At 49.5% G+C, this 19,200-nt stretch overlaps 2 protein-coding genes across 2 annotated transcripts; one reads left to right on the top strand and one right to left on the bottom strand.

Annotated features, from left to right (window-relative positions):
- Nucleotides 1-13,514: 13,514 nt before the first annotated feature.
- Nucleotides 13,515-15,459, bottom strand: LOC131671925 (serine/threonine-protein phosphatase 2A activator-like). Its single transcript, XM_058948734.1, has 7 exons — nt 15,166-15,459; nt 14,979-15,097; nt 14,690-14,893; nt 14,391-14,608; nt 14,194-14,318; nt 13,910-14,118; nt 13,515-13,833 (listed from the first exon to the last, which is right to left on the bottom strand). The coding sequence occupies exons 1-7, from the start codon at nt 15,200-15,202 to the stop codon at nt 13,708-13,710; spliced, it is 1,038 nt and encodes a 345-aa protein (XP_058804717.1). The 5' UTR covers nt 15,203-15,459; the 3' UTR covers nt 13,515-13,707.
- A 136-nt stretch (nt 15,460-15,595) lies between these two features.
- Nucleotides 15,596-19,164, top strand: LOC131671924 (SWI/SNF-related matrix-associated actin-dependent regulator of chromatin subfamily A-like protein 1). The gene is made up of 12 exons (XM_058948733.1): nt 15,596-16,019; nt 16,081-16,530; nt 16,616-16,731; nt 16,807-16,919; nt 16,973-17,107; nt 17,195-17,372; nt 17,444-17,607; nt 17,681-17,845; nt 17,924-18,079; nt 18,172-18,279; nt 18,353-18,527; nt 18,607-19,164. Exons 2-12 carry the CDS (start codon nt 16,083-16,085, stop codon nt 18,967-18,969), a joined length of 2,121 nt encoding a protein of 706 aa, XP_058804716.1. The 5' UTR covers nt 15,596-16,019; nt 16,081-16,082; the 3' UTR covers nt 18,970-19,164.
- The last annotated feature ends 36 nt before the right edge of the window (nt 19,165-19,200 follow it).

Raw genomic sequence — 19,200 nt, forward strand, 5'->3', positions numbered from 1 at the left:
GCTTTTTCCCTCTCGCTCGTTCCTTTGTTGGGTGCGTGCGCGCGCCCGGCCGGCGTTTGTTTAACAAGCCAGAAATTAGGCACTTGGGGATACATCGGCGAAATAACGACGTTGCGTAACAGTTGCAACGGCAAGCTTGCGCGCGCGAGCGAGGCACGCAGATAGAAAGAGCCAGCCGCGGCTCGAGGCATAATAATTGGCGAGAAAGTTGAAGCGATAAGCCTCGGCAGCTGCGCGCGCGTATATATACGCGCGGAGCGAGGGAAAGAGCAGCGGCGGCGGCGGCGGCGACGGCGGCAGCAAAGAGTCGCGCTCGTCGGGCGTTCAATTTATACCCCTCTGCCAGTGTCGGCATCGCTCGCGCGACTTTCAATCTTCGGCCGGAAATACAAATTCAACGCTTCTCTCCGGCTCGGTCTGCCTCGGCGCGGCGTCGATCGAAAACAAGCGGCAGAGCGGGCGCGCGATAAGAGCTGGCTTTCGCGCCTCGATATCGATCGATAGCCGAGCGCGCTCCTCCTGTGCCAGCCACTCTGCCCGTGTCTGCCAATTACACTCGCCGGAGCCGCGCCGGAGCCGCGCCGGAGCCACGCAGCCCGGAGCGTAAAACAGCCGAAACGACAGCGCTGCTAGCGCGGCGCTGGGCCACTTATTAATAACTAAACAGGATTTCCTCGGTCCGGAAAAGCTGCAAGGCAGGCAGTCAGCCAGCCAGCCGGCGGCCAGGCCCAGGCGGCAGCCCCTCGAGCACGATATTCCGCAGTGGAATCCTATATCGTCTCGTCTTTCCTCTTTGGCCGGGCAGCCTGTGCCTGCCGCGCAATCTCACTTTCTCGCCCCTTTTCTGCGCCGCTAGTGCCGCCGCCGCTGCCGTCGCCGCCGCCGGTATGTGGGACGGATATAGCAGCTCTTCGGCCCGAATAAAAGCCCAAATTATCGGCAGATATCTGCACGAGGGAAGGTGTGTGCGCAAATTCATTACTGCACTTGTTCGCCGGCCTATCATTACGGTCGCTCTCCCCCCTCTCCCTTTCTCTCTCTCTCTCTCTCACTCTCTCTGGCTATATAAAAGCCTTGCGGCGACGGGCAGCGACGAGCAGCCGCAGTCCCGGGGCAGTAAACAAGCACGGCGGCGGCGGCGGCGAAGACACGGCCAAGCCAAGCCGAGCCGAGAGAGAAGCAGAGAGAGAGAGAGAGAGAGAGAGAGAGAGAGGATGAAAAAAGAAGAGACAGGGACACGAGCTGACGGCGGCGGTAGCGGCTGCAACGCGCGCGGCCGAGAGTAAAAGAGCGAGAGCAAAAGAAAGAGCGAGGGGCATTTACCGGAATAGTAGTGTAGAGTGGGAGTGCTCGGCTGCATGTGTGCGAGCTCGCCGTCTGCAGCCCGGCTGTCTCTCTCGCGCTCGCTCTATGCGGTAAAAGTGCGCGCGCGCGAGAGAGAGAGAGAGAGAGAGAGAGAGAGAGCGCTGGATGAGCGCCAACGGTCTCTGTAGCCTCACTAAAACTTGCCCCTCGAGTACGCCTGCGTTTGATCGCTACTGCCCGCAGATAGATATCCCGCTTATTTACCCGTCCGCTCTCGCTGCCTCTCGTAATTAGACACTTTTCGCGATCGGCCATGTCGGCTAATAGCGAAAGAGCACAAATTGAGCATCGGCCACTTGTGCGCGCGCGGAGCCCGTCGCCGCTGCCACCGCCGCCGCCGCCGCCGCCGCCGCCGCCGCTGCTGGTGTCGAGCTTATGCACGCCCGAATTCACAGCCGGAAAGACGGAGCGAGCGAGCTGCTCGAGCTTTGTTCGGCAAAGCCGCAAAGCGGAGCAGAGCTAAGCGCAGCGCAGCATGACTCTGCGAAACTCTCTCTCGCGGCGGCGGCGGCGGCAGTTTGCCCGAGCAGCGCTCTTTCCTTAATCATGACTATATACCTGCCGCTGCCGCTGCCGCTGCCGCCGCCGCCGCTGCCGCCGCCGCCGGCAGCTCATGAACGTCGCCGAGGCCACTTGCCTTTCCAGCTAGCGCGCTTCGCTCTCAACGCCGCCACTACTGGCTCCTTCTCTCTCTCTCTCTCTGCTTCTCGCTCGCTCTCGACAGCTCGACGTAAAATACGAAAATTATTTATTCCGCGGGCGTGCGCGCCAGCTTATTTCACGCCGAGAAATACGACTCTGGGGAATCGGACGAGCGGCAACGCCAGCTGTCCTGCAATCAATGTTTCGAGAATTACAAGCCAAGCCTCGAGCCGAGACTGGGCTTTCTCGCTCTCCCGCGAGGATAATGTAAATAATCCAAGCCGAGCTGCGGGCACGGGCGGAGGGAGCTGCCTGCTGATCCGCTGCTGCCATGCCCAATTACAACGGGGACAAAGGCCGCGCGGCTCGCCCTGTCTCTCTCTCTCTCTCTCTCTCTCTGCCCTGTCCTCGGCTGCCGTACCCAGCGCCAGCGGCGGCCAAGATCAAGACGTTTCCGAAAACGCTCTCGATCCGAGAGCCCGAGAGCAGCCCAGGAAATGGAGTTCGCCGAGGGGAAAAATCAATTGAAGCACCAAATCCGCCGAGCTGCCAGCAGGCCGCCAGCAGGCCGCCAGCGCCGCCGAGCGCGTATATAGGAAGGGGTTACACCCCAATCTCGGATTCCTCGCCACGCTCGAGCGACCCTTATAGCGCGCGCGCACACACGAACGGGCGCCCGCGAGGGCTTCTTCTTCTGCCGCTTCTTCTTCTTCTCCTTCTTCTTCCTTTCTTCGCTTTTCATTTCATCGCATCCCGCAGCCGCGCGCGATCATCAACGCGCAACTTGGTCAACAACCTTGCTCGCAGCTCAGACACGCGCTCTTTCGATATTCCAACTTTTTTTCCCCCCGTCCCCGGCGGCTCCCTTTTCTGTCTAGGGCGCCCTCCACGAATATTTAAAAATCTGCTCGATCTCGCTCGCTCTCTCTCTCTCTCTTTCTCTCTTGCTTTCGTCGTCGCCGCCGCCGCCGAGAGAGAATAAATTTTAATGCCCGACCGAGTGGGCCGCTGGCTTTTGTTCGCGAGCCCGGAAAAATTAGCCGTGATTCGAGAGAGATAATGCCGCCGCGGCCGGACGGTGCTTAATTGCCGGCTCCCAGAGTGTTTGTCTCGTTATGAATACTGCGATAGGCGGCGCGACCGCTCGAGGTGGCGCAAAAACGCGCCCGAACGAATGCGCATTCTACGCGTGACGAGCTGCCAGCCACGAAACAAGTTCCCCTCGAGTCACCGACTATTGCCTACGTATATAGTCAGACTCCTTTTTTTCCTTATCCGAAGCCTGCGAGGCTCTCTCGCCGGGAGCATCCGTCGGCGGATAAAAAAGCTGCCGAAGCAGCAGGCAGCGGCGGCAGCACGCGACTTTGTCCCGCGGGCGAGAGAGATTTTCCGGCGCGGAATATGATTTAAGTTTGGAGCGCCTCGAGCGACGGGGCTCTCTCCTCTCCGCCTCTCTCTCTCGCGCTGTGTCTCTCTCATGCATATGCGCCGACACCGATGAGTGAGTAGGCGAACGCGAGCACACATCCCACCGACGGAGAGCAAGAGAGCGAGAGAACAACAAGTGGCGCTCTCGACGCGTCCATCTTTTCGTCTTGCACTCGTGCGTTTCTCTCAGTCTATCCGCGGATTATTTCGAATTATTTTGGAGCTCTCCCTCCCTTCGTCCCGCGTTCCGTTGTGCTTTAGCGGCTACGACGCGCGCCTCTTCGTAGCCCGAGATCGCCGCGCGACATCGCCAGTCGTGCGTCGCTCCGGCGGATCGTCGACTAACGCGTGTGACTAGCGGGCCAAACCCGGCGACAGCCCTCGGCCAATTGAATAAAAATCAATCAATGAATACGCGTGTGCCGCCTCGGCACATTGTGCCTGGGCCGCGCGTACGCGCTCGTTTGTCCGATCGCGGCAGCTTAAAAGGGGAGAGCGCTTTCGAGGGGGGCACTCTCGGCGTCAAACCGCGAAATTGACTACGAGCCACTTGCCGATCGTCGTCGGCGCCGTCGCAGCGCCACGGCCGTTCCCGCTGCCGCCTCGAGTATTTACTTTAATTAATGCGATTGTCTCCTGGTAGATTTGCTCGGAATATGGAAGCGCGGGACGGGCGGGACGGCGCGACGAGCGGGAGAAGCGGGCGGAGAGCGCGCGAGGATTGGCGAGAGCGGAGGGAAAAAATTGGCTGGGCTCAGTCTCGTTTTTCCCGCGTCCCTGTCTCTCTCCATCTGGCGGGCATACAGAGCTGGAGCGCAGAAAGGGCCGGGCTGGCTCGTTTATCGAGGAGCTATTAATCCGGAAAGCAGTAGCGGAGCGGTGCGGCGGCGGTAGTGGCGGCAGAATTCATCGATCCCCGGCCATATAGCTACGCGGCGGCGGCGGCGGCGGCGGCGGCGGCAGCGGTGCTGTGCTGTGCTGTGCAGCGGCGTGCTGAAATACGAGTCGACTGTCGAGAGAGCGAGCGCGAGAGCGAGAAGGCTCGAGTAGTAGTCGAGTTTAACATCCCTCTCTCTTGCGTGAAAAGGCTCTGCGGTGTCAGAGCGGCGGCGGCGTGTAGTTGGCGCGACGCATCGATCCCTCTTTTCATCCTGCCAGCCCGCCCACACTCTCGCGTTCGCTCCTTCCTGCCGCCGCCGCCGCCGCCGCCTGACTGCCACTGCTGCCGTTGCTTATATTCCCGGCGCGTCCTCTCGCGTGCACCTCTCTCGCTCCAGCCCGGCCGCTGCCGCTGCCGCCGCCGCCGCCGCCAGCGGCAGCGGCAGCCCTTCTTTTTAATTTCGCTGTCTCCTGGCTTTTCTCGCATTCTCTCGCGCTCGCAGCCAGCGCCAGCCACCCACGCCTATATATCCACCTACGCTATATACGCGTACGTGGCCGCCCGTCGACACGCCGTGTGTCATGTGCCATGCGGCTGTACGTATAGCAGCAGCAGCAGCAGCAGCAGCAGCAGCAGCAGCAGCAGCGACGGCGGTGGCGTCGGCGGTGGCAGGCGGCAGCGCGAGGAGGGGCGGGCCGAGCCCCGCGCTAATGAAGATGTAATTACGGCTTGTGTGCGTGAATGCGAGAGAGCGACGCGCGCGTTAGGGGTGAGCCGAGGCACGCTTATTGGCTGCATTATTGGTAGGTTGCGCATCGCGGCGCAGCTTGCCGCTAAACGACCGCCGCGCTGAAAAACGTCGCTGGAAAAAGGAAAGGAGAAACATAGTAGGAGGAGAAATATGGGCGCTGAAAAGCCCGGCGCGGCGCTCGTACTCATTCATCCGGCTCGAAGGACCGACATAAAGCAGTAAACTCGATCGGGCGGGCGCTAATGCTGAGGTACGGGTTTTCCGCGCTGAGCGTTCCGCCGCCGCCGCCGCCGCCGCCGGCTGCCGCTGCTAGCGGCGCGGCGCGGCGCCCGGCCTTATATTAATTAGAACGGTTAAGGGCCACGCTCGCTATGCAGCTGCGTGCATGGCTATTTGCATGAGCGGCTGGCGCGTGATTCGAGCCGGCCCCTAACGAGATTACGGGGGGCTTTTGCCGCTGCCGCGCCGCCACCGCCACCGCCACCGCCGTCGCCGCCGCCGCCGCCCGCACCGAGTGTTAACTCTCTATCTCTCTCTCTCTCCCGCTACGCGCAGCTGCCGACGCTATAGCCGAGGCTACTAGCCAGCTCGCTCGTCGGCCACGGCTGCTGACTGCGGCTGCAGCCCATATAGCTACAGCCCAAACAATGATGCACGCGCCAGCTATTCGCACTTGCGATTCGCTCTACTTGTTTTACTTGCTGCTCGTGAAAGAGTCGATTAGCACTTGCCCGTCAACCGCCTCTCTGTCTCCCTCCCCCCTCTCACTCTCTCTCTTTCTCACATGCTCTATCGCCGCACCTATTTTGCAACGAACGAGCGTCTCGCCGTGCCCCACGCGCACTACTTGCGCTTTCCCGCGATTAGACCGTTTGCGGCGGTTTCACTGTGCCATTGCCCATTGCTTTTCAAAAGTTTTACCTCGCGAAAGCCGTTAGCATTTAAATGCAACGCATACGCGCGCGGCTCGATCCTCCAGAGCTGCTGCTACTGCTTGCCTCGCGTGGAACAAGCTGTAGAAAGTTCAGCTGTGCGTCGAGTGACAAAACGTACGGATTGCCGCCGACTAAACGCTCCGTTCAACTAGTTTGACAACGATTCGTACGATTTTTTCTTTTTTTTTGCACCACAACCTTTTTCTCTTTCTCCGGCGGAACGTACGACATAACTCTAGTCAAATTCCTCTGCAGCGGCATCAAGTTTAGCAATACGAGAGAGCGGCCGTATCATTTTTTTTATTCCGCCTTTGGAAAAAAGCTGCTAGCGCGCGATAGCTTTCAAAGTGGCGGAAGGTAAAAGTCAAACGATAGAAAAAAAAAGACAAGTGAGTCGCGATCGTGCGAACACTACCGGCGAGTGCAGTCCTAAATGTATAACAGAACGGACGTCTTTTTTTTTTTTTTTTTTTTATTTTGTCGAAGAAAGCAAAACTCGTGAAAAAAGTAGAGGAGGGACGGGCGAACGACGAGGGAGAGGGCAGGGGGACAATCGTAGAAAATCTCCATAAAAGCAGGAAAAAATAGCAGCCAGCCGTGAAACACAAGAGGCAGAGCGGCGGCACATACGCTGCATGTATGCATGAGCTGGGGGATGCTGGCTCGCTTGCTCGTTCGGTCCAGCTCGGCCCGGGGCGAAAGCGAGCGGGAGAGCGAGAGCCAGAAATCACGATCTCCGGCTTTCCCTCGTGCGCGGTACGTGTGTGTGTACGTGTGTGCGCGCGCGTTGACTACTGGCTAGCTGCGGATAGCTAGCCAGCTAGCCGGCCAGCTAGCTAGCACACAGGCGCGCGGAGCGTATTCTCGCAGCGAGCGCTGTATATCCCGCGTCGTTTCTCCCTCGACGCGCTCAATTTGACCGGCGCGCGCGCGCTCTCTCTCTCTCGCGCGATGCTCCTATCCAGCCCGGCCCCGCTAGCAAACTGCCGCGATCGGCTCTCTCTCGCTCTCGTAGCTCGCTACATCTCGGAAAGCACAGTCGAAGCGGGCATTCGCATTCGGCTCCTTGCCGGGGCCGGCGGCGCGCTCGGACAACCGAACTCTTCGGGCGCGTGCTGCGGCCGACGCGCGGGCGGGCGGGGCGCATCCGATAGCTCTTTTGTGCAGCCGCGTATATAGCTCTCGAGCTTTTAACTCGCACTCCGCGCGCTAGCCCGGCCGAGCGCTCGCACTAGTCAATTATCGTTCAATCAACTAATTGCAGCAGCGGCGCGCGCGCTTTGGCGGCGGCAAAAGAGATGGCGATGAGAGCCGGCCGATAAGGCCTGAGAATTGGGTGGAAGCGGAGACAGCGGCGGGGGGGAAGGGGGGAGCAGTCCCGCGCCGACAGCGCTTGACGATTAATTTGGCCTCGATCGGCCACTGCCTGCCAGCGCAGACTTGTCTGCCCCGCACGGAGCTTTCGTCGGATTAGCCGCATTAACTGTTTACTGCCCAACCTCTTTCTCCTTGCTCGCTCGCCGGCTCCGCGCGCCGCGCTTGTATTTTCAATTTCCCTGAGTGATATTTAATTCGCGCGCCCGCGTCCGCTCGCGCTCTCGCTCTCGGCCGTCCGCCAGTCCGCCCCGCGCCGTCTTTTTTCCTCTCCTCCGCTCTCTCGGCTGCCCAGTGGCTGGGTTTTGCAATCGGACTGATGAGGCGACTGCCAGGCGCTGCTGCTGCGCCGCCGCCAGCCTTTTAACGACTCTCTTCGCCGCTTAAGATCCCTCAATCTCCAGTTAATTCTCGACCGATTAATTGACTACAATTATTAAGCGAGCAGACAATCTTTTAAATGCCGTGAGTTATATCTCTGGGTTAGTACTGCCCAATAACTTTCAATCCTCGAAAAATCGGCGAATGCTCGTATTAGCACCTTTTGATTATTCGACTAATTATTCTGGTTTAACGACCAATTTGCTATTTGGAATTTGTATCGTAGCCCTGGACACTGATGGAAATCGCCTTCTGATTGCAACAAGACAACGCGCAGCGCAAAACAGTTCTTATTTCGCGTATGTCGCCAACTCGACAACTTTTCTATTTTTCGTTTGCTTCGCACTTAATTGGCATTGCCAGGGTCGATTTCGATGTGTCGCTGCGCCGCTGAAAATCCACGTAGTTCTTCAAGTCCCGATAAATCGTTGATAATTCAGCATAACTTTGCTGTACATTTATTTTATAAGCAAACATTCTTCCTTCGACCACGCTTTTTTCACTTTTTTCAGGAAACGATCTTACAAGAACATTCGTTCTTGGACGACGAGGATCGATTGGCTAGAGCAAATCGTGACTAAAGTTTCACTCGCGCAAGAGGAATCTTTGCGTTGCGAGAGGACTGGTTTCGGTGCGCGCGCATGCAAACGAGCGTCAGAATTATATAGGCGCTCATGCAGTTGTGCTAAGCAGCAATGCGCAGCAATGATTTTGAAATCAGTGAGCGAATTCGGACTGAATGCACTCGAAAAAACTGATCCCTGGCATCTGCGGCTTAATCTGATGAAAATGCTCGGCATTGTGATCTAAAATGCGCGCACATGTTACTGGAATGAGGCCGCGCGGCTCGCGTAGGGCGCGCGTCTCATGCTTAATAAATAGGGCGTTAACGCTCCATTAAAAGAGCGACGCCGGAGTTCAGAGAGCATGAAAGTTCATAAAAAGGCCGGGAGCCGAGGTCGCGCGGCTGGCGCGCTGGCGCGGGCGCGAGCGATCGCGACGTGAGCCCGGCTGGCGCACCGAGCGAGAGATTAGGCCGGCGCCCATACAAAGGGGTGCAAAAAGCGCCTCGAGCGATTCGAAAGTCATAAAGCGGGCGGTCCCGGCGCTCTCGGCCGCCGGATGACTGATCGAAGCAGACGGCGCGGCTAATTTCGAGCGTATCATTAGAGCGCCGCGGCGAGGCCGAGCGACGAGTTGGGCACAGAGTGGCGATCGCCGGCCGAAAATCAATTAATATGCCGGACGAGGAGGAGAGCTGGCGGCGGCTGCGCGCGGGGGCAGTGCGGTTCTGTCGAGCGAGGAGTAATTGCTGCGGGAATGCGTTTATCGGTGTGCAACGTACGCGCGAGCGCCGCGCGGGGGAGAGGATAGCGGCGGCAGCGGCGGCGGCGACGAGAGATTCGAGTGAAGCGGGCGGACGAGCGAAGGGTCGAGCGCGCCTCAAAAAAAAAATCGATATAATCTCCCATCTGCTAATAATAGAGGCTCATCCCCTCGCCGCCGCTCTGCGCGCGCGTGTGTGTGCGAGCGCGCGCGCGCGCGTCAGTGTGTGCGTGCGTGTGGATGCCCCGGGCGGGGCAGTTTTCCTCCTCTACAAGCGTCTACGACACCGAGCTCTTATCTCTCTGTCTCTCTTCCCCGTGCGCTCCGTGGCATCTTATCTGCACGGCGAGTGCGCCAGAAGGATTCCTCTCTTCCTTTCCGCTGCTTCTGCCGGCGCGGCTGCTGCGGTCGCTGCTCAATTAGCGCGCGCGCGCGAGCGCGCGGACGTCGGAAACAAGCGGGGATTTTTGGGATGCGAGCGCGCGCACGATCAAAGGCGAGAGTCCCGTTCGCGGAACTGCGAGTAATCCTCGAAGGCTTAATCCTTTCTCCCGCTTGCTCTCCGCTCCTCCTGAGAGCGGCCGAGCGAGTGAGCGAGCGAGCGAGCGAGCGAGCCGAGTAAGTCGTGTGGCCAGATAGCGGCTCGATAACCGGCAGTCTCGGCTCTCTCTCTCTCTCTCTCTCTCTCTCTCTCTCTCTCTCACACATAACTCTTGTAAGTAACGGCGAGGCGAGGCGAGGCGAGGCGAGGATCTTTCTGTCTCTCACTGGTCGGACGACTTGTATCCGACGACGCGACCAAGACGACCGGAGGTGGTCCTTATGGCGAAAAAGGCGCGAGCGAGAGGCGGCGAGGCGGTGAGCCGGCGAGGCGACGGCGGGGGGACAAGAGAGCGAACGAGGCTGGATTCCTTAATTCCCTCTCGGAAACGGAGAGCGAGAGAGCGAGCAAAGAGAAGTGGACGAGAGGAGAATGGTTCGTTTGCATCGAGGGAGCCGAGCCGCGCCGAGCCGCGCCGAGCGGTGTTTAAGCGAGCGAAAAGGGATCCGGAGCGAAGATACGCGGCTTGCATGATGATGGGTGGTCGGAGCCGCGGACCGAACGGACCAAAAAGGCCGGGGATCTCCACACTCAGCAGCCCAGCAGCCGAGCCACTAATAAATTCAACCTGGGCGCGCGAATGTCTTTTCTGGCGCTCCGCCGCCGGCAGCAGCTTCTCCATTGTGCGATTGATAGTTACAAACGGGCGGCTTCCTCGCGCGCCCGATGATGCGCAATTTGCAGCAGCTAATGGCCGAAGGGCGCTTCGTTAAGGAGCAAGTTGGTGGCTTGGGCGGAATGATTAAAAAAAGCATCAAGTTCTGGTCCGCAAGCTCCGGCTCTCTGTCTCCCGCTGGGGCTTGCGCATAATTGCGAGCTAATAGCTAGGCGGGCGGGCAGGCAGGCCGGTCTGAACTTAATTTTTCGACGATAATTTTCAGCGAGCGAGCGAGCGAGCGAGCGAGCGAGAAAGAGAACAGCGGCGCGGCGGTGGCGGCGGCGGCGGCGGCGGCGGCGCCGGCACAGGCAGCCGAGAGGCTGGCAGCGAGGTCAAACGGGGCCGCGGGGAATTAGACTGCCAGCAGCCAGCGCCTGTTGGCGAGGGGGAAAGTGACAAATAAGACGTGGAGCGAGCTAGCGGGCGAGAGAGAAAAGATTAGCGGGGGGTTGGGATCGGGGCTGCTCGGGGGACGGGCTGGGGCGGCTAACAAGCGCCGCGGCGAGGGTGGAGAATTAATGAGAGAGGGCGCCCGGGCAGACACTTGTGGCTAGCGCCCAAAGCTCGCGCAGCTTTAAACCGATCCCTCCCGCTGGCGCCGCCGCCGCCGCCGCCGCCGCCTCCGCGCGCCGCCGACGGCGGCTCTCCGCGCTCGCGTGCAGCGCCCTCCCCGGAAAGCCCTCCAACTTGGCCTGACCTCGCAAGCACGAGAGCGCCGCGGCTGCGGCGGCCTCTTCGCAACTCAGCGCCAGCCGCTCCACGCTCCTTTAGCTCCTAATATATAGCTCGGGCTTGCCTCCTCGCTCCCGGCCGCCCACCCTCTCGCGCCGCCTCGTTATGCCTCGGCTATACCTATGTGGCGCGGCCCGACCGCCCGCCAGCTCGCTCGCGAGATTTTCATCTTTTCGCCAACTTGCCGCCAGTTTGAAAGCCCGCTATTCTAATGCCCGCCGACGAGCTGCTGCTGCTGCTGCCGCGCGCGCTGCCAGCGCTGCGGAGTTTCCGAATTTGCATTGCTTATTACTCGAACGAGCGAGCTTGCCGCGCTGCCGCCTTCGCCGCCGTCGCCGCCGCCGCCGCCGCGCCAAGAGCGCCGGTGGCAAACAAAAATTCGAGCGATCACGGCTGCTGTCGTCGCTGCTGCCGCGGATATAAATTGCCGGGCCATCGACGTTTTTCAAAAAGTTTTCGAGCACTCCATCATCGGCCGACGCGCTCCGCTCGCCGCCGTCGACGCTCGCTCGCTCGCTATGCGCGCGCGTTCAAGCGATCGATGATCGCTCGGCCGCTACGTGCCCGCGGCGCCGAGTAATTGTTCGTCATAAAGCGCCGATGGGAGTCGACGGGCAATTGAGCCGAAAGAGCGCGGCGCGCGTCTCTTCGGACGCGGGCCGAAGGGAGCGCGAGTCCGAGTTGCGTGTCTGTCGCATTTGCATGCGCGCGAGCCCGCCCGAGCGTATCCGGCGCGGCAGCCGACGCCGCCGCCGCCGCCGCCGCGACTGCTGCTCGCGCGCAGCTCTCCGCTTTGATCCTGCGCTCGATGTAGATTTTATGCAGATTCGCTGGCTTCCAGCGGATGTGCAAAGACTCGCTGGCGCTCGCCCGCGAAAGTCGACCTCTAAGCACCATTGTGAAAGCTCGAGCGAGTGCGATTGGGATGAATCCAGTGACGGCGCTCGCCGGGCCAACAACTTGAGCACACACATATTTCTCTCCGACTGGCTTTCCGCACGCGGCGAAACAGGCGCAAAAAAGCAAAAGTAAAGAAACGAAAGCGCCGCTGCGGCTTGGTATAGTTGCCTCGCGCTCGCGCGCGCTCATAAAGCAAAGGAGGGAGCGGCGTGAGAGCGTATCGTAAAAATCGAATTTTTCCACGAGTAGCTCTCTCGCAGTTGCTTACATACCGGCTACAGCGTCTATAATGTACACGCGTACGGAGAGCGGCATCAGGTATGTGTGTGCAGTGGCAGTGACACCGACCGACAAACGTGAAAACGTGTGCCCTCCGCTCGCTCGCGCCCGCCAAGCAGCGCAGATGATGGAGGAGGGAAATAAAGGAAAAGCAAAGTCTGTGCCTGCCGCTGCTGCTAGCTCAAGATGCTGCCGAGAGAGAGAGAGAGAGAGAGAGAGAGAGAGAGAGACAAAAAAGCGAAAAAACGAGCCAGACTGAGAGAGGAGCTACGAACGGAGGCAAGAGTTTGATAAATAAGAAAAGTTCCTTTATCCTGCGCTGAAAGAATGTATCTAGCGTCAAAAAGGAGAAAACCTAGCCGCGCTTCACTGGACTCCTTCGCGCGTCCAACAACGTATATCCGACCAACATCTAACGAAAGAGAAAAATTATCTGCTATGTGTAGCCGATCCGAACAACTTTTGTTTACCCGCCCAGACGAAAGTCGTCGATCAAGGAATTATAAGGCACTAGGCGCGAGGGCCGAGGGCGAGAGAGGGCCATTTGAATAGACTGGTGCGAGGCGAAAAGAGATCATAAGTCAATTTCCTATTGTAGAAGAGCGGCAGGGGGACACTTCTTCTCTCTCGAGTGAATGCCTCAGACGCATTGATACGAAAGGGAGCAAAAAATCGAGTAGCCAGCTAAAGATTCTTTCCTGTCAGCGGCCCGACTGCTGCATGCGAGTTTAAACTCTTTTCTGGAATAGTGCCAGTTAGCTCTTGTTTCGCTAAAAGAACAGCCGTCGCGTCGCTTCGTTCGTAAGTAGTTTAACCTCTTCAAATTAGACTGATTTTTCAGAGCTTTCATTCTCATTGAAATATTATTATTCATGAATATTCCGCTTTCAGAGAATCATTTAAACAAATGCATAATCATGCCCAAATAACATGTGGCGTGTAAAAAATTTCTTCTTCCCGCACTCTTCGTAATGAATGCTTAATTTTGGTTAATATAGACAAGTAGCAATATTAATTTGATAATGATGAAAAGATAATATAATTATACGATTGAAAGCATAAATCAACTGCCATCTCTTGGTCATACTACACAGCGCAACCTGAACGCGCACCCGGCACATCTCGCAAATTTTCGCTTACCACTTTACTGTTGCCGGTTGATAAGAAAGGCTTCGCAGGAATTGCAATTTCTAGCAAATTATCTGCAATATCCTCTGTGGTTACAAATTTATAAAATAACTAGCGATTAATATGGTTCGGAAAATACTTTTACTCAATAATGCAAATCCATTCGAGGTCTGAAAAATATTTACAAATCCATACATACATGTAATATGCTCATAATTACAATAAAAGATAAGTCATTTCAATCATCATTTGCTTATAGATAAAGAATTTATTCTGTTAATTAATGAAGAAACTAAAGTTGTTAACTTCAGGAATTAACGAATTTTTTCAACGGGGATCTAAAGTAGAAATAGGAGCCCTTGGTGTCTTGAAAGCGATACTATCGGGCACTGGTTTCATGGAAAATAAAGACCCAAACAATACATGTTGTATTACAGGGAACTTGGCTAATACCTGAAATCAAAAATTGTTTTCATTATGTAATTAGATAAAATAATGAGTAATGCATTTTCAAAATAGTAAGACTTACTTCTGCTTTGTACATTCTTATTAGACCGCTGTTAACTTTTGACCATGATCCAACTGCACTAACATTCCAGAGTTGGTTGGAGTGCTCAGCAAAAGGACCTGTTTTTACCTTTGAAATAAACTCTATACATCCAAGGAAGATATATTGTTTGCTGTTTGCTTGTGCAATTCCATGATCAACAAAGTGCACAGGTTCAATACGATGATGGCCTAAATATTTAATAAATTCTTATTTTAATACCTCATTGCTTTAGTCTTTTAGGAAATAATTATTCTTATATTCACCAATCAATTGTGAACTACCCCATATGAAAGGAACAAACTGATAATCATCCAAGCTCCAAACGCCATGGCTACCAGCAGGTTCCATGCGATAAGTTAGTTGAAGCTTGCGAACTACTTCAAGGTACCTTAAAATTATTAAGAATAATATAAATAATACAATTAAAATCGACATCAATATAATCAAATGAAATTCATACCTGTTGAATAATTTTAACCCAACTGCTGTTTTATCATTCATCTCAAAAGCACCTATTTTAAACATGCAACATAAAAACATTACAAAAGCCATTTCATGACCAGTCCCATAATCTATACGAGTAGCATTTCCAAAGCTTTCCAGTAAGTATTGGACAATTTCTGGTATTGCTGGGTAAAGATTTTCAGGTAAAATTTGTTTTAGTTCTTCTACAGCATTCTAAAAATGATCATTTAGTATTCAAACATATCATAGTTTTTTGATTTTCAATTTTAATCATAATTATTTTCTTCTAGGTACCTCATGTAATCTTTCATACCAAAGTCTGAAAGATTGGTTGCCAAAACGTTGTGGTTGCTCGGTTGGAGGAATTTCATCTATCCATTTGTCAAATTTGTTAAGCATTTGAATAATTTTATCTACAGTTGATGAACATGGATAATTTGAATCGATTGCCTTGCCTTTCACAGCATCGTTAATTGCCATCAAAAATCCAAAGTATTCCTATTTTTATATGCAGTAATAATAACAACATGTAACAAAGGCATAATCTTAATAAACTCAAAATTTTTTATACAGCTGTACTTACAAAGTATGCTTCTGATTTTTCCCATGTTGCCATGTCAGTTGGACTTTTTATTGCTTTTCTTGGTTCAATAAATTCATGATCAGCTGGAAATATGATGTTAAATTTTTCCTTTGGAGGTACTTTCAGGGAAAAATTTTATTTAAATATGTAAAAAAAAAGGTAAAAATTTTCATAAATAAGAACTTACGTGGTAATTTAAATTCTGGTGCAGTAGTACTTGACATGATTGATAAATTTTAGAATAAACCTCAACCTCAATATTTAAGAAGTAATTTTATGAAATTTTACAAGAAAGGTAAATTAAAAATCATGTGCTCAGAATTCAATAAAAAGTAGGTCGAGTTATTAGCATAGCTTGGACTTGTTATTATACTTATCTAATAAAATAAATAAGGTAAATGTAATAAACAAACACAAATAATCTTTAGTCGGAACCCCGGCTTAAATATTTTTAACTTAGAACGATATTTTTTATGTGACTGTCTAACTAACGCGAATACGACCTACGCGCCGACGCAATGTTGCCAAATTGGTGATCTACGTTCAATTTTCAACCGCCAATTTCGTGAGATTTGTTTATTGAAAAATTACTGCAATAGTGAATTAACAATTCATAAATATTTTTTTGATTAATACGTAACAAAAAAAAATGAATATTTTTTGCGAATTTACAGTATTCATATTGTTTATAAGTATGTCAATGTACGAAAATGCATAATTGCAGACTGCAGACGACAAAATATAACCAACCCGAAGGTTAAGGTTATCAAACGTCTAAACAATTGAAAATAACACTACGTTGTACATAGTTGCAGAATAAAATCTATAACATTTTTGTTGTTATTTATTTACTTTGTAACATAAATATGTAGATAAAATCATTTAAAAGAATACTTTTTTCGTTATTTTGACTATGGAAGTATTAAAATTATGGCTTTACATATGAGTGAATCAAACCTAGGCTGTATACTTTTGTTGTATAAATTGTAACCTACAAAGATTTTCTGTTCAAGACATTAAATTTCACCCAATAAAACTCCGGTATATTTTAATATCATTGATATAACTGGAAAATGTGTTACCTATCTGTGATTATTTTTAGATATGTATTCAAAAGAAGACATTGAAAGAAAACGTCAAGAGGCTTTGGAACGTCAACGACAAAAAAGATTGCCTAGCAATAGTGCAAATCCAACATCTGTTTTTCAAAAAAACATTGATAAAAGTTATCCAAATCAAAATGCAAAACCTTCATTAAAAAATAATAATTTCAAGAATTGCATTAGTAATGATGGAAGCAATAAAGTAACTTTTAATTCAAGCATGAAATCATTTTCTTATGGAAATCCTCAAAAAAAAATGCCAAGCTCATATAAACAGCAATCAATATTAAACCGATTCAGTCCAATAAATAATAATAAATTCTATGGAAATCAACCTGCATGCGAAGTTAATTGTTCAATTATAAGTAGTAATAGATTTGCTGCTGATACATCTATATTTCATCAACCAGTGATAGAAATTTTGAAAACCATTCCTACACGATTATATGGTAATAAAATAAGAAATAGTATATTTATTATGTGTCATTACCAATTTCAAGGAATATGCATATGATTTAGTAAATTAATTTTCAGACGCTAAGAGTAAAGTATGGAATTTCCATATTAATGATTATGATTTATTGCATGAAAAATTAGTTAACATGAAACCAGATGTTGTGTTCAATGGACTACCAAGTTTTGTATTAAAAGTATAAAATCGTTATTCTCTTTTTTCGTACTTTAACTGGAAAGTATCACTTAATTTTAACATTTCCTGTTTTGAGGTTTTCAAAAATTCATTTCAAAATGAAAATAAAGAAAAACCAATTGTAGATTTATCAAGAATTGATGCTACACTTCTTAATTCACTTTATCAATTTCAAAGAGAAGGAATAGAGTACGTATTTCATATAATCATTTTTATAGTTTTTATTAATATCATTGACTTAGGTATGGAGTATTGCAAAATGGAAGATGCCTTATAGCAGATGATATGGGGCTTGGCAAAACAAGGCAAGCTTTAGGTCTTGCACATTATTATAAAAATGATTGGCCTCTCATAATAGTTACTCCATCCTCAGTAAGGTAAAAACAAGTATTTTTATAATATTTCTTTATCTAACTAACATTTTTCTAACAAATTTAAAAAATGAAATAACTATGTTTTTTTAGATACCAGTGGTCTGAAGCTATAATTGAAAATTTATCATCAGTACCTGCACAATCCATTCAACATATTGTGTCAACTAAAGACTACATAGAAAAAAGTCAAATTACAATTATATCCTATGATTTATTAGGAAAAAGAATAGATGAAATCGCTGCGCGAAAATTTGGTGTTATAATCTGTGTATGTTTTTATAAATTATTGCAATATTATTATTTATATTATTTAAATTTTATTTTTAATTATTCTTTTAGGATGAATCTCACTATTTGAAAAGTCCCAAGACTCAAAGAACAAAATCAGTTCAAAAGTTGGCAAATTATGCTCAAAGAATCATTTTACTAACGGGTACACCAGCACTTTCTAGGCCAATAGAATTACATTCTCAAATGAAATTATTGATGCCATCCTTTATAAAGTAAATATTTATATAATGATAATTTATGAAAATGTAAATAGGATAAAATTTATTATTAAATAATTTATTTTAGTTATTATGAGTATGGAGCTAGATACTGTGCTGGTGTACAGACAAAGTTTGGTTGGGACTTCAGTGGTTCATCAAATTTGAAAGAGTTAGAAAATCTGCTAAAAACCTGTTGTATGATAAGGAGGTTAAAAAGTGAAGTCATGAATCAATTACCATCAAAAATAAGGTACAATAGTGAGTTATTATATTAGTTAAGAAAACTAATTTATTTGAACTTAGCATAAGTAGTTGTATATTATTACAGGCAAAAGATTATTCTGGATAAAGATCTAATAAAATCTACCACTAAAGAAATGCAGGCTGCTTCTAAAACGTATGAAAAAGAAAAAGGATTAAATTCCCACATTGCACTTTTGGAATATTATAGAGAGACAAGTAAAGCCAAGGAAAAAGCAGTTTGGTAAATATTAGTGTCATTTTAATAATAAAAGCGGTAATTAAGGTTAATCTGAAATTACATAAAAGTAAAAACGTTTATTCATGAAATTGCAGTAACTATATCACTGAATTGTTGGAAAATGAAGAAAAATTTCTAGTGTTTGCTCACCATCAATCTATGATGGATGCTATAAGTCAAGTGCTAACTGCAAAAAAAATTTTGTAAGCTAATGACTTTTTTTTAAAAGTTATATTTCAGGCCATTTAGTAAAATATCTTATTTTATTTATTTTAGATTTATAAGAATAGATGGAAAAACAAATGCAGAGCAAAGAAAATATTTTGTTGATACGTTTCAACAAAATGAGGATGTATTAGTAGCAGTGTTATCTATAACAGCTGCAAATGCAGGCATAACTATGACAGCAGCTCGATTAGTTTTATTTGCAGAATTATACTGGAATCCTGGTGTCAGTATTATAGTTTATTTTTATTATTAAAAACGTACTTTAGCATGAAATTAATAAAATATGTCTTTTACGTTTTCAGATTTTATGTCAAGCAGAAGATAGAGTACACAGAATTGGCCAAATTGATAATGTTGTTATACGATATTTACTGGCTCAAGGAACAGCTGATGATTACTTATGGCCTAAAATTCAAAAGAAAATTGAAACGTTAAATGAAGTCGGTTTAGATCAAAATTTTGATCTTAAGAAAGCCGAAATCAGTAATCAATTAGTTCATAATCAGCAAAAAATGGATAACTTTATTATGTCATCACCACCAAATGCAATGAGTACTGATGCAGCACAAAATTCTAGCTTGCAAACAAGTTCGGATAGTTTGAAAGATTTACTAGATCTGGATGATGCTGCCTTTGATGACATTGATTTGGATAATATTGTTTGAAGCAAAAAAGTTTTAAAAATATGTATATCGGTTTTGTTCCGATAATTTATAAAAATGTAGACTTAATTATTTTCTACGCGACGTTTATACTTGTTTGGTTTGATAAGATTGGTATATAAGTTATAAGAATTATTGTTTGAAGTTATAGTGTAAAATTTGAGTGATATGAAAGAATGATTAAAAAGTTATATTTTTCCATGGAATATTATTATTTTATAGAGTATTATTTTC

The sequence above is a fragment of the Phymastichus coffea genome, unplaced genomic scaffold (assembly GCF_024137745.1).
Source record: "Phymastichus coffea isolate CEN01 unplaced genomic scaffold, Cenicafe_Pcof_1.1 PCOF00139, whole genome shotgun sequence".
Lineage (NCBI taxonomy): Eukaryota > Metazoa > Arthropoda > Insecta > Hymenoptera > Eulophidae > Phymastichus > Phymastichus coffea.

Bases quoted from the DNA above. Each gene is read 5' to 3' on its own strand.
- LOC131671925 (XM_058948734.1), bottom strand. From the start codon at position 15,202: ATGTCAAGTACTACTGCACCAGAATTTAAATTACCAC. The intron at 15,098-15,165 runs GTAAGTTCTTAT...TTTCCCTGAAAG, and splicing joins ACCAGAATTTAAATTACCAC to TACCTCCAAAGGAAAAATTT. The intron at 14,119-14,193 runs GTGAATATAAGA...TTAAATATTTAG, and splicing joins GGGTAGTTCACAATTGATTG to GCCATCATCGTATTGAACCT.
- LOC131671924 (XM_058948733.1), top strand. From the start codon at position 16,083: ATGTATTCAAAAGAAGACATTGAAAGAAAACGTCAAGAGGCTTTGGAA. The intron at 16,531-16,615 runs GTAATAAAATAA...ATTAATTTTCAG, and splicing joins CATTCCTACACGATTATATG to ACGCTAAGAGTAAAGTATGG. The intron at 18,080-18,171 runs GTAAATATTAGT...ATGAAATTGCAG, and splicing joins GCCAAGGAAAAAGCAGTTTG to TAACTATATCACTGAATTGT.